The sequence below is a fragment of the Callorhinchus milii genome, unplaced genomic scaffold (genome assembly GCF_018977255.1).
Source record: "Callorhinchus milii isolate IMCB2004 unplaced genomic scaffold, IMCB_Cmil_1.0 Scaffold1, whole genome shotgun sequence".
NCBI classification, from domain to species: Eukaryota; Metazoa; Chordata; class Chondrichthyes; order Chimaeriformes; family Callorhinchidae; genus Callorhinchus; species Callorhinchus milii.
In genome coordinates this window covers 128,960,890-128,976,127 of record NW_024704742.1, presented here as the reverse complement: position 1 = coordinate 128,976,127, position 15,238 = coordinate 128,960,890, and the positions used below count along the sequence as shown (strand labels likewise).

Below are 15,238 nucleotides of genomic sequence, written 5' to 3'. Positions count from 1 at the left end.
GTTCCAGAGGGTGGGGGCAGAGTGGCGGAAGGCCCGCCCGCCAATAGTGGGGCGAGCAAGGTTGGGGACGTGAAGCTGGCCGGAGCCTGGTGAACGGAGGCAGCGAACAGGGTGGTAGGGGGTTAGGAGGTTGGAGAGGTACGGGGGAGCAAGACCGTGGAGGGCTTTGAAAGTGAGGACCAGGATCTTGAACTGTATCCTTTGTGTGATGCCAGTGGAGTTGGGCAAGGATGGGAGTGATAGTGTCACGGAGCCTAGTGCGGGAGAGGACACAGGTTGGAGAGTTCTGGATGATCTGCAGCCTTTGGAGGAAGGAGTTGGGGAGGCCGACAAGCAATGAGTTTGCATAGTTGAGCCTTGATGTAATGAAGGTATGTATGAGGGTTTCGGCGGCCTGCGGTGTGAGACAGCGGCGGAACCGGGTGACGTTGCGGAGGTGGGGGAAGGCAGAGCGGGTCATGGCGCAGATGTGGGGTAGAAAGGATAGCTGAGGGTCAAACAAGATCCCAACAAGAATGGAGGTGTTCGGTAAATCGGTCGCCCAATCTGAGTTTGGTATCCCCAATGTAGAGGAGACCACATCGTGAGCAGTGAATGCAGTAAACTACATTGGTGGTTTTGGACCTAAATCGCTGTCTCACTTGAAAACTCACCTGAAAATTTTCTCCTTTGTCTTCCTTGCCGTGCCTCCCAGGGCCCTCTCTGTTAGCCCTTAAAACCCTCTCTCCCCCATCATGCCCCAGTTCTGATGAAGGGTCACGGACCCAAAAAGTTGACTCACTTTCCTTTCTCCATAGATGCTGCCTGACCTGCTAAGTGTGCCCAGCGACTTCTGTTTTTGTTTCACTTTACAGTGTATTCTGTGAAGCATTTTGAGGCGTCTAGAAGATGTGACAAGGCGCTATATCGAATGCCAGGATTACTATTATATCTAGGCTTTTTCTCCACATAAGCCAGCGAGTTCAGCCATTCTGAATTCACTTTCTGGAACTCCATCCCAGAATCCCTCCAGTCTTTCCCTTTCTTTATGCCTCCAAGGCACATCTTGACTTGTGTTTTTCATCCCACTTATGACCACCTTCCCTTCCTCCACCTCGGTCCGTGCTGATGTTTGCACTTTACACCATTAATTTGTCCGGTTATTTTAAGCAAGTAAAAATACAGATGTCAGATATTTAATGCTGCACATTCTCTACCACTTTCTCAGATTTTTTCACGGAAAACATTTAATTAGCTGCTTCACAAGATACCAGTCTGACCTTTTGTAATCCAAAGCAATCAGTTACTATAGACTCTCGACTGCAATTTATCTCTGGATGATAATTGCCAATGGTGACAATATTTTCTTTATCCTGCTTAAATTTCAAGCATCAAATTTTGAAATTGTTGAAGAATATTTTGTTTGAAATTGTTAAAGACGCTTTAAATCTCAAAATTTAGATCCCACAGAATTGTGGAAAATTCTTAAATTCAGACTTAATTTGAAGCCATTTATTTTTAAGACCTGCAGAAATCCAGCTTCCTAATCAGTTGTGCATTGAACAATTTTGTACATTTGTGCCTCATTGTACCTTAGATTGTAAAACAAATCAGTTTTGTGCCTAGTAATCTCAAACAGCACAAACAAATTTAAATCTCAAAATTTACCTTGGAATTGTCTGTCCAGCATGTTCCTGGTGATAATCAGCCCATCTTTCTTGGTTCCTCCTGCTGCGAGTGTCTCATTCAGAGCCATGGCATACAGCGTGATACCATCATAGAAACAGCCAGCAATAAAATTAATCTGCAAAAGAACAGTGCAGGTAAGCAGTCAATACGTATAACTACAATTGGAGAATGTGAATTGCATGTTGGGCCAATAGCCCACGGGCTAACCCGTGATCAACACATTTAGCTACCCTCAAATTTGCAATTTGTCACATATAATAAGCATAAAGGGTGATAATAATAATAATAATAATAATAATAATCCTTGCATTTGATATAGCGCTTTTCACGTCAGGAGGACGTCCCAAAGCGCTTCACAGAATACACTGTAAAGTGAATTGACTGTATATTTGTGGGCGAACGCGGCAGCCAATTGCGCACAGCAATGTCCCACAAACAGTCGTAGATTGAAAATGACCAATTTAATTATTGTTTTTGGTTTTGGAGGGATTATTATTAGGCGTGTGGAGTAAGGAAACTTGCCCAAGGTTTCGCCCTCTGCCTGGAATTGAACTCAGGTCTCTCACTTGCAAAGCGAGTGCTCTAACCACTGAGCTACAGGACTCCACAACCAAATTAGTGCTCATTAAATAACACCAAGCACAATATTATGGCATTAATTCTTATTCAGCTCCCCAGGCCTTACCTTGTACAACTTCAAATAATTTGAACTAATATTTGAGTTCTTCACATAAAGCATTGGTAATTCTCAGCAATTAAGTTTCCTCTCTTCTTTCTACCAGGCGATCCATCCATCTAATGTGCTATATAATGTAAATTTATTGCATCCTTCCTCATTGTGTTGAAATAAATGCCATATTCTATATTAACACAGTTATTGTTAAATCAATGGGATTTTGGGGGCGTTGGTTTCATTCCGAGCTCCACTCACTCACAACCTGCTTCTGCAAATTCGTCTACAATGAAATCAACGTGTCGGCTGTCCTTTTACAGAGATTTAAAAGCAAATAAATACAGGCAAGAGCAGTCAAGTCTAAATTTGAGTTTAAAATCCTTGTCCTTGCCTTTAAAGCCCTCCATGGTCTTGTTCTGCCCTATCTCTGTGACCTCCTAACACCCTACCGACATGTCCTCTCCCTCTACTCGGTGAATACTGGCCTGCTCCACGGCCTCCGCCCTGCTCGCTCCACTATCAGAGGTCGGACCTTTAGCCTTTCTGCTCCCACCCTCTGGAGTTCCATTCTGGAGTCCCTCCACCTTGAGCCCCTCCGTTGCCTCCTTTTGATCTGTCTCAAGACCTTCCTTTTTGACCGCGTCTTTGGTCATCTTCCCGCAACTACCACCTTTGTCCTCCACCCCGCTTGATTCCAGTCCGCAGCTCAGGGGCAAACCCTTGACTGCCTAGCACCTTGGGATGTCTTCCCGATGTGAAATGTGCTGTATAAATCAATTGTTTTTTGTTGTCAAAGTTTTGAATTCTAATGTGGTACATTAAAATGTGGTAAGTCATTTTGTATCACACTTTTTTCAAAGCCTCTTTGATTCCATTCATTTGGTGCAAAACATGAAGATAAAATCAAGCTGCGTGACTTACCTAGCCCAGTAACACAAAATATATTACAACAACCCCAACAACTTGCACTTATATAGCATGCTCCACGTAGGGTAGCGTCTCAGAGTGCTTAACAGTGATGGAGCCTGACTTTGAACCGGCGGGTGGGAGTAAGCACGGTCGAAGAGGAAGGTTTTATGGCAGGACCTGAAAAAGGGGAGAGAGGGGGCAAGACGAAGGGACTGAGGGAGAGCGTTCCAGACTTTCGGCGCATAGTAGCTGAATGCGCGACCCCCAATGGTGGAGCAGAGGGTGTGAGGGATGAGCAGGAGGTCAGTGCCAGTCGAGCGGAGGCGCCAGATGGTGGATTGGGTAGTGAGGACGTTGAAGAGGTTGGGAGATGCCAGAGAATGAAGGAATTTGAACACGTGTGAGGATCTTGAAGTCAACCCGTTCGGTGATGGGGAGTCAGCGGAGTCTGGCCATATTACTGATGCTCTGGACCACAGAACAGTGTGCAAATGGCAATCGGAACAAGTGACCAGGCCAGGCCATTGAAATAGGTAGCACAAATGGATTAACATGGCAACTAATGAGTATCTGGAAAGAGACGATATTGAGGGTTGTAGTGAGAAATCTGGTAATAAAGGTTCAGAACTATGATTATAATAATAATCCTTGCAGTTGATACAGCGCCTTATCATATCTTCAAGACGTCTCAAAGTGCTTCACAGAATATACTGTAAAGTGAATTGACTGTATATTTTGAGGGTGAAACGCAGCAGCCAATTGTGCACAGCAGTGTCACAGTCGTGGATTGAGTAACCAAATTATTTTTATTTATTTTGAAGGAATTATTACTCCTGGAAAAGCGGTCCACCTATCAACTGACAAACAGGTTCCTACTTAATGCTAGGTAAACATAGGCGTGTGGAGTAAGGAAACTTGACCAACATTTCGCTCTGCCAGGAATCAAACCCAGGTCCTCTCGCTTTTGAGGGGAGTGCTCTAACGACTAAGCTATCAAAAAGACAGGACTTATGACATACATTACTGGCTTTCTTTATACTAAAAATTCATTGTTGCAATGAATCTGCATTTGGAGTTTCCTCCTCCATGTTCTTAACACCAGATGCCAGTCAGAGAAATACCAAATGGCTCTTCAAACCAACGACTTACATTTGTGTAGTGTCTCACATCAATGAAATGTTTCCAAGAAAATGCTTGACAGAATCAAATTAATTGGAAGTGAAGTGAATTGCGTAGATAGCCAATAAACTTAAGTTGCACCAGCAACATCTGACAATTCTCCACAGAAAGCAGGAGAAAACTGGATGTCATTTGGGCCACTCACATACTGTAATGGACATCTAAAAAGTAACGTCAACAGGGAGTAGGAAACTACCACACAATTACCCTCTCAGCAGACAGAAAATGACATAAAAGTAAGAACTCAAATTGCTTTCGAGCACAATGCTATTCACTCCCGATAATTAGGGAGTACGTTTTTCGAGGAGTATGTTCAATTCCACTGAATTCATAATTTTCCAGAAGGTTAGTCACCTGATGAATATAGTATTAAAAAGTGTGGAGAAGTCTACTGTAAAACAATGTGGAAAAATCCCTTAGTGGCATTGTGAGCTCAGGGGAGAAATAGATTCTGTGAAAACGAACAGCCCCCGCCACGATAGGGGTCAATCAGGATTTCAAGGCATAGATATGAAGGATAAGTGGTGTGTGCTTACAATTTCAAATACAATCTGACATATGTGTATCAAATGCAAGTATAAACCTTTTTTTTTCACCCCCAAAATTTACAGTCAATTCACTTCACCATATATTCTGAAGGGCTTTGAGATGTATCAACAACGAGATAAGGCATTATTATTATTAATAATATTATTATTTTTATCAGCAAAAATGTTGCAGTCAAGAGGGGTGCCTTCAGCTCCCCTCTCGACTCTCTACCCCCTCCTCGCTCCCTCCCTTCCTTCCGCTCACCCTGACCATTTCCCCCCTGCTCGGGTCCTGACCCAACTGTCCAGCGCCTTGGGATGTCCTCCGGACGTGAAAGGCGTTCTGTAAATGAAATCTTGTTGTTGTTGTTGTAGCAAGGCTTTCTCTGCTTTCATTGATATATCCATACTTGATATCAGCCTGGTTCAGTTACTAGCACTCTTGCCTCTCAATCACAAAGGTTATGGGTCCAAGTCCCATTTCAGGACTTGGAAATCAGTCTGGGCTGACACACGAAAGCAGTCTGACTGGAGTGCTGCATTCTCAGATTTTCCATCCTTTGCATGAAATGTTAAACCAAAGTCAAGTCTATTTTTTCAGGTGGACGTTACAGATTCTATAACACTATTTGGAATGAGAAGAGAGTTTTATCAGGTGTCTCATAATCCCCCAGATAAAGAATTTTTCATTTACTTCAATACTGTTTGTGGTATATCGCTGTGTTCACATTAGCCTCCTACAGTTACTGCAACATTATACTTTACAGAAAATCCTGTGAAGCACTTAGAGATGTTTTAACTTGGTAAGTACTATATCAAATGCAAGGATTATTATTCTTTATTTTTCTATTCTTTCCTGCATTTCGTCTAATCCCTGAATGCAGCTGTCATATTTTAGAGTAACAAATGTTACTGAAGTATCTCAAGGATAGATTGCAAGCTCCATATATTGTTCTATTTAACACAAAATTTTACCCACAAAATATAATTTTAATTCACTTTATAATATATTCTGTGAAGCTCTTTGAGACGTCTCAAAGACGCGATAAGGTGCTACATCAAATTCAAGGATTATTTTTATAAGCAAATAATAAATCAAATGGAAGATAAATAATCTGTACATTGATGAATGCATTTTGCTTCAGTGGTGACTGACCACTGTTTACCCATTAACCACTCATGGACTGGATTTTGCTGGATTACTAAAAATAACAAGTTAATTGTGACATTTTGTGGCATTTGACATAAACACTCGGTCCAACAATCCTTTGCCAGACCAACCACATTCAGTTGCATTTGGCAAACTGACATGACTGCGCACATAATTAGCAGATGAGTTGCAAGCTTTTAGCTCCACAAAAAATAACTATTATTCATCGTAAAACAATGTTATGATTTTACACATAAGGCCATGAGTTTATTACTATATTTTTGTCACTGATTTAAACATTTTGTTCTTTTCCACAAACAGGGTTTATAACTTTTGGGTATTTCTCAAGATAAATCTTTGTGTAAAATTGCAACATTGCAAAAATGCAATTTAGCCATATATGGATTCCCATTTAGTGACATGTGGCTAATATATTGAACAACGCTGCCCTAGTCGCTCTCTTTTATTTTTGTATGTTTGATGTTTAATTTGTTGCTAATAGTATTTTCTGGTGTGTAGAAAATGCGTGTACAAAATAAGGATTTGGACCCTGCTCGAGTCCAAATCCCTGACTGTCCAGCACCTTGAGACTTCCTCCCAATGTGAAAGTCACTATACAAATGTAAATTGTTGTTGTTGTAGGAGCTTGATAACACCACTTGCATTTACACAGCACCCTTCACACGGAGTAGCGTCTCAAGAGTACTGAAAAAGTAATAATCCTTCAAGAGGGAACTAACTTAAAAAGAGTCAGCTACAGGGGCATGGGGAAAGGGCTGATAAAGGCTGATATAATTATTATTATATTATTATTATAAATGGGACTGAAAGCATTGCTTTTGAGGGAGCTGGCCACAGACATGACAGGTTGAATGGTCATCTTCTGTGCTATAACTTTCTGTGGCTCTGTAGTTCTATGTTAGGAGAACATTTCAAATCACTTTACGGGATTTACTGTAAAGTAAAATTACTGGGTAGACTGTACACAAATTCTGCAGCCTATTTGCGAGCACTGCAAGACTGAAGAAATGTCTACTTCTCTAAGCTTCATTGATGAGAAGGAAAATCTGGGCAACCATCAATAATACATTCAGTTGTTGCAGTTATTGCAGTTGTCCCTTGCTTCACTAAGATATGTCTGCTTAGAGCTAGTTGACCCTCAAAGAGACTCTTCCCTCCACAGAAAGATATATGCTGCTTGACCTCAAATGTTTGTAGTCCTGACTGGACTCATTGTTTTTGATCATCCAGATGTCTGAACATGCAGAAATCCATCACCATGCTTAAGAGTATCCAAACCATGCCACCTACATATAGAAATTCCCATGTATTGGAATGGAATGAGCACTCTCCCCCCGGTGGGACACACCCTGCTTACCTAATTCTGCAGAGTATTGGACCATAGGGCTTGGAATGTACTTTGGGTGCTGCTGGAGTTTAACTAACTAAAACCGCATAGCTTACCACCGAAAGCATTGAATGGCAAGCTTCCTACTGCTTGTCCAGCTAGCACCACCCTACGCATTCGGACTTTGGCTTGCAGGATTAACAGGAGCTAAGTGGGAAGAATCCCTGCCACCAGTATTGACTCATCTAAATCTCTTATGGAGAATGGTACATGTAACATCTAAATCTCTTATGCAGAATGGTACATGTAACAATTACATTACTGTATTCCAGAGGTAACAACAGTGAAATTGAAGGAGGAAAAGAAGGAAGGTTGGAAAAGAGTAGTGTTATCCAGATATAATTGAATTAGTATTTTATCAAGGCTCACAATGGTACGACTAACAATTCAAAAGATTAATAGACAAAGAGCACAATATTTAATTACATATATTGCTCACTTCCTGGTTAAAAATGTAGGAACACTAATTGGTGTATTCCATCAATGTGTGATACAATGAACATTCTTTCACTGGACACACCAAACTATAGACATCAGCTGGATATTGAGTGATGCATGCGCTCACAGCACATGTTTTACCTGCTAAACTCTAGGGACCATGGATTTGCACAATGACTAATGCTATGACCTCATTGGCTACAGTTTATGCCAATACGCAGCGGCAAACATGGGACTGCAGTTGTTAGAGCTTGTGTAAGATTCAATTAGACAGTGACAAGAGGTGCAGAATAATACGAATATCTGAGCGAGTCCAAAGGCTGAAATCTATTTGAGTGGCTCTAATAACATAGCAAACAGAGAGATGAATGATTGCGTAATTTATAACCCTTGGATTCAATTATAGGTTTCATCTCACTCCTAGTGTTCCTATTTTACCAAATGAATGGTATTATTTCATGTTTTTGGGCAAACAAATTGACATTTTAGGCATAAAAATGGGCTTTGCTGATTGGAATGTTTGGTCTGGAAAATAACAGCATCACATCAGAGGTACTACAACTGAGTAGCTCTTCACCATTTTATATACTGCTCAATGGAGCATAACAGATGGTTGGCAGTGGATACAAGAAAGCAGTTAGAATGATGAGTTCTGAAGACATTGCAAACCACGAACATGAAGGCTGAGCAGATAACAACATTGTCAGAAGCTGGAGATTCAATTGTTGCCTTTAATTTATCAGATACATTTACACAAAGTGCTTCTTACTACTTATTGTATTTGCTACTGCACCATGGACAATGCTCCACACGATAAAGGTAGAAGCATAGATTACATAAAAGATAATAACAGAACAACGTTTGAGAATCGAAAAGTCTATAATCAAGCTTATTACCAACTGTTACTAAAAAATCTCAACCTACCGATCTACTTTAGTTCTGAATCCTTCGTCTCTAGACAAGTTTGCCTCTGAGCCCATTTTTACTTTCCGCTTCAATGGTCTTCTGCAGTAATTTATTCCACAAATGTATTACCATGTGTCTGAGTATGTTTTGCTTGATTTCCATTCTCGCTCCTAACTTTATAATATAATAACGATAATAATAAAAATAAACCTTGCATTTGATATAGGGCCTTAACATGTCTTTGGGACGTCTCAAAGTGCTTCACAGAATATATTTTAAAGTGCATCGACTGTGTATTTTGTGGGCGAAATGCAACAGTCAATTGTGTACAGCAGTATCCCACAAACAGTCGTGGATTGAACAACCAATTTTTTTTTGAAGGGATGATTACCCCTGGAAAGCGATCACGCAATCTACTAAGAACCAGGTTCCTACTTACTGCTAGGTAAGCAGAGGCGTCTCGATTAAGAAAACATGCCTAAGAATTCACCCTGTCATTTGTAACCTCCGTGCCATGGTATTTGAAGCCTTTGCTACAGTGGAAAACTTGCATGACTCAACATTGTTAAATTTCCTTCTTAATATGGAAAATGGCAGACCAAACGAGAACAGATCCAGCTTCTTGAGATTTTCCTCCTAATTTAATATCCTGCCTGATCCCCAGGATCATCTTGGTTGCTTGTCTCTATAGCTTCTTAGGGAGAATATACTTCCATGAATAGATTACCAGAACTGCACACAGTACTCCTGATGCGGTTTGACCAACCCTTTATTTTAACAATGTCACCTTTATAGTCATATCTGCTACTGCCCAGTGCCTTATTTGGATAAGGAGCCATTTTTCAAATGAATAGTTTTACAGGACTACAATGTTTTAATATTAAGAGAATAAAAGAAAATACAGCACCTTAGCTCTTATTGGGGTAAAACGCATAATGTTTCAGAACAGATTCTGTGCTTTACAGATGAAAAATGTCATGAAAACTATTATTCACACCCATATGTGATACATGAGACTGGAGTGAAGTCAACATCCTCCATTTCAGAAAGGTCCAGAGATCTGTGCTCATTAAAACAAAATGTCAGATGCTTCTCCATCTGTTTCAAACCACTGTTGAACCCTTTACACATGACTCACAAATGCTAAGGTTCAAAATAACCAAAGCATGTTTTGGGATTTGTTAGCATGCATTTGGTCACAAGATGGCACATTGCATAATACATGTGGTATTCCAATTCATTCCATTTAAATGAAAAATAAATATTGGGAAATAAAATGACCAAACCACCTTTAGCATGATTTGCAATCAAACAGTTAACACGCACATTTTTAACCTTAAAGGAAGCTTCCCTGTTATTCAAAATCATGACTGAAAAGCAACACCACTCCTGCTTGTCACACGAGTCACAGAAAACTCAAGTAATGTACTGTATGTGGAAATACAAGAGGTCTGTGCAGTATTTATGTGAAATGGACCTTTCCACTGAGTACATTTGCATTGAAAACATCTGCTTGGCTGCATCACCCTCCCTCCATGAACCCTTCAACCCCACCCAGACCATCCACACCGCCATCTCCCTCCACCATGGCTCCTGCCACTCCTCCCTCCTTACACTCCTTTGTCCCCATTTCTGACTACTCCCTCTCAACCACAACCACCCGGATGTAGTTCACCACTTGTTATCTCGAACCCCTCCCCACCCAGCTGCTGCTCACTCAACTCCCCCTTCTCTACCCCCTCGCATCCTCCGCCCCACCATCGGAGGTCATGCTTTCAGCGACTACGCCACAAAACTATGGCCCATTTTCCCTCAATCCCTCCACGTTGCCATCTCTCTCTCGCCTCTTTCAGGTCCCGCCTGAAAACTTTCCACTTCGACTGTTCTAACGGCCACCTCCCCCGTTCCCTCCCAGTTCGGAGTCAGGGTCCATCACTGTTAAGCATTCTGAGACACTACCCTGCATGGAGGGCCCTATATAAGTTCAAATTGTTGTTGTTGTATATCTCAGCAGAATTCAGTCGCCAGTTTTGCGACAAAGGTGACAGAGAGAGAGAGAGAAAATAAAAAAAACCTGGTCAACTATTTTCCAGTTCCCAAAAACACTTAAACTTGCTCACTCACTGCTTTGGATGCAAAGCAAATGAACTAACTACAGTATCCATCTACCTGGATTATTACAGCACATGTGACTTGCGTTGGTTAAAGCCATTTAATTTGCTGGTACAGTATTTCATGGACCCTTACCAGAGTGTTGTTCAAAATTATGCCCGTCTCACGTCTAGCTTTGCTCCTTAAATCTTCCTGAAACGTCAAATATGTCGGGTCCTCTGGCTGCCGATAGGTAATGATCATAACAGACTGAGCAAGGTGGAGGGGGGGGAGAGAGACAAAAAAAAACATAGATGATCTCAGTTAGAGCGTGTGCATGTGTGATTCACTGAGCAACTCACTTCGCTGCTGGTCGGGGTTGGGGAAGAGGGGACAAAGAGCAACTGAGCAAGATCATCATTAACATTAACATCAGTAACCGAGCAAAGCGCCAGGTCTCGGCGATGGCAGTGGTGGTCTGGGGAGTTTGAGGGGAGGGGACAGGGTTGTGGATTTTGAACACTGTTCGCACACTCAGCTTGTACTTTTGCAACAAATGTCGTTTAAAAGCCATTCATTCCATTGCAAGGCGAAAAAAAAACCGTCACAAAAATAACAAAACTGGAGGGTTAAGATCCTGCAAGTGACTATCAATGTGGAGACAGTATTTATTTGTGTGAGGTGCCCAATGCGCTCTTATCTTTGCGATAAGTGCCCCCATTCATTCCTTTTCCTGTGATTACAACGGAATTGTGAGTGTGTTGGCAACTGTAAACCTACATGAGAGTGAATGGCTTGTCGGTTTCAACCATTTGGATTTCAATTTCCATCTCACCTCAAAGTTCCACCGTTTTGTATTACATTTCACCGCCCACAACCCCCCCCCCCCACCCCACCCCACCCTCTCCTCCACCTGGCAGGAAAAATACATAACACTGAAGGCAAAAAATAAAACAAGGGAGATATAATATTCACTCTGGATCAAGGCGCATTTGCACCAGTTGTTTACACGCGTTTCCAACCAAACACACAATGCGTCGAAGCCAAGAAAACACCAGGGTTGTTGGTTGGGATGCGAGGATTCATACAAAATGATGGGTTAAAAAAAGAAACGTGCATACTTCGAAAGCTTTCTTGAGGATCTCCTCATGGCTGTCGTTGGTTTGCCAGAGTCTGTAGGACCCTCCGGGCGATTGCGAATTCCCTCTGAGACTTTCCCCAAACACATCCACGTAGAAAAAGACATAGTCCCCACCCGTCAGTCCCTCTTTATGGGCGTACAACATGATCTGGCGTAAACCTTCGAAGGGAAGACATATATACACAACTGGGGGTGGTGGGGGAGGAGAGGAGGGAAGGGAGAGACATTTTGATAAATTAAAAGCCACTTCGTACAGAAATCAACACCTTTAATTCAGATTAATATGCTTTTCTACGTCCCGTCTCCACCCCCCCACCCCCCCCACACACAAACACACACACTTCCCCACTTGACTCTTACCCAAAAGGTGACTATTTCTTTCTCTCAAACATAGAGCAAATCCACTCTTTAGATAAAAGGGTTGAATTTTGAATTATTATTTTTAAAACAAATAAAATCAAACCCTTTTAACTACAAATATTAAACCGTTTGTGCCAAACAGGTATACAATAAAAGTACCATGTCAAATGCAAGGATATATTCGCCCACAAAATATACAGTCACTAATACTTTACAGTAAATTATGTGAAACGCTTTGAGAAGTCTCAAAACGAGATAAGGCACTATAACAAATGCAAGGATTATTATTATTATTATTGCGCATCGAATAGTCATTTAGGGGCTGACTGACTGTCACTTTGTTACCCAGATTCAGGTGATGCATTGCTTATTACATGAACTATATTAATTCTTGCGTTTAATTAAATCAGCGCCTGAAACATCGAAAGGTCTCAAAGGGCTTCTCGAACAATTGGTGTCAAAGTGCAGTGACTGTTCATTTGCTCTTTTTTTTCCCGGTTTGCCCCAGGAAAGTGCTACAAGTTTCCTAAAGCGTCGTGAAGTCAGGAAGTCCCCTTGTTTTTCCCCCCTTTTTAAAAATAAAAAATATATATAAAAAAAGGAATAAAACCAGTAGTAGTAAAACGTTTTGGTTCAACGACTTGGAAATAAATGTCAAGTTGCAAAATCAGCTCAAGGAAATGATAAGTCATTGTGTAGAAGTTAAGGGGAATTAATGTACTCTGCAACCAGGCGTATCTCTTGCGATATAATATACGCAAAGTCTGGGTCTTAACCCATGCGCATTGAGCTCCGATTTCTTTGTTAATTTCTCTCATTGGAGCTTCATTTAGCGCTGACACCGCCAAAGCAGTTAAACGTGGTGTCAAGATCCGACAGGGAATTTTCAAGACGACACTCATTAACTAACTTCCTCGCCAGTTTGCAATGCCAGAGTGTTAAGACTTAAGAGAATAAGTTACACACGACTTTTCCAAACCGTGCGTTGTAGTTCTGGGTTTCGTATTTGGTGCGTGTAGCGCAGTGCCTGGTTTTATCTTTTTTTTTTACCACACACCAAAAAAAAACGGGTTCAGAATCAAAAGTGCAAAGGTTTCAGTAATTTCCCCCCCAATCAATCTCCAAGACTTCGACCTAAAATTTATATCAGTCATTGCTCTCTCTCTCTCTCTCTCTCTCTCTCTCTCCTCCCTCTCTCTTTGGGTCTGAATGATGTATATATGGGCCACAGTTCAACAGATAGTTGTAACGAAAGAGATGGTTTTTTTCCGCTGGGTTTAAAAGTACATTTTGAACGGGAACTGAATAAAACAATCAACGACTTGAAAACCACACACAGAAAAAGAAAGCAAAACGTGAGATAATTTAACTAACAGCCCCCCACCCCCCCCCCCCCCCACCAACCCCAACACATACACAACCCCCCCCCTCACCAACCCCAACACATACACAACCCCCCACTCCCCCCACCACCCCACCCCCTCCCCAGCTCTGATCTGCAGCGAATAAGGTGCGTATGTAGCAAAATAATTTCTCAACGAGTTGCCTCCTAAAAAAAAAGATAAGAAACCCTTTTTTGTCTCTCTCTCTCCCCCAACCCCCCCCCCATCACTCTCTCTCCCTCCCTCCAAGGCCCTTTATTCCCGGAGAGGCGCCGATGGGCGCTCTCTCTCCCACACACACTCACTCCGGCTGTGCTGTTTGATGAAGTGCACGATGGCCAGGATCTCGGTGTGGTCCAACTGCTCCTCGGTGTTGCTGAACACCGTGATGTTGGGGAACTCGTACTCCAGGGACGTGTAGATGCCCTCGGTCATGAAGAAGAAAGGGCGGTCGTCCCTCTTGATGTCCAGGTAGATCAGGGCGGCCCTGGAAGTCCAGTTGAAGGTCCAGTGGAGGTGGCTGATGAACTCGCCCAGTTTGGGATAAGCGGGTCCGGTCCTAATGGTGGTGTTGAACTCTCCCGTCTTGTTGGAGAAGCCGTAAGCCGAAGCCCCGGCCGTGACCAGGGGCACCTTCCAGTGGGTGGCGAGACGGGCCACGGGGGCGGTGGTGTAGATGCAGCCGGGACCCACGAACACGTCGGGGTCGTACTCCAGCTTCAGGTCCACGGCGTGGATGGGCGCCAGGAAATCGGCGCACTTGCCGTCCTGCTCGCTGCTCATGAACTTGTAGGTCAGGTGGTGGTCCCTCAGGAGGCTCCGGTCGCCGTTGATCTTCTCGATGGCCAGTCGGATGGCCGGTCCGACCCTCGGCCAAGCCCAGGCGTACTCGGTGTTGTTGTGAGGCAGGACGATGGCGATGTTGACGCTGGTGTTCCCGGACCCCGACCCCCGCCATCGCCCCCCCGGGCTGCCCAGAGAGGAGCGCAGGAGCAGGAGCAGGAGGAGGAGGAGGGAGGGGAAGGAACTCCGGGGGCAGGTCAGCTTCATGGTTGCATGGAAAACCCCAGGACCAGAGGGATAGGAGAGGGAGAGAGGGAGAGGGGGAGAGAGTGGTAAAGTGAGAGACTGAGAGGGAGAGAGTGGTAAAGTGAGAGAGAGAGAGAGAGAGGGGGGGGGGGGGGGGGGGGGCAGTGATAAAGAGAGAGAGGGGGGAAAAAAGGGGGAAAAAAGAGAGGAAAGATATCAAGGTTGCAAACTAAGGGGAAAAAAAAACTATAATGATATATAAGAGCTTCTTATCTATTGACCCCCTCTCAAAAGTAGTGAGGAATTGAGTTGAAGGAAATGATGTTCTGTTTTTTTTTCTTTTCTTTTTTCCCCTTCTTTTCTTTTTTTCTTTCTTT

The 15,238-nt window shown here is 42.8% G+C and overlaps 1 protein-coding gene across 1 annotated transcript in view; it reads right to left on the bottom strand.

Moving 5' to 3' along the window:
• Positions 1–14,882, bottom strand: part of LOC103181010 (atrial natriuretic peptide receptor 2) — a 63,064-nt gene extending 48,182 nt beyond the window's left edge. Inside the window, exons 1-4 of the mRNA XM_007897193.2 lie at positions 14,138–14,882; positions 12,071–12,276; positions 11,106–11,219; positions 1,648–1,783 (exon numbers count right to left, since the gene is read on the bottom strand). Of these exons, the coding sequence (XP_007895384.2) occupies positions 1,648–1,783; positions 11,106–11,219; positions 12,071–12,276; positions 14,138–14,882 (1,201 nt within the window). The remainder of the gene's footprint in view (positions 1–1,647; positions 1,784–11,105; positions 11,220–12,070; positions 12,277–14,137) is intronic.
• Positions 14,883–15,238: the final 356 nt, after the last annotated feature.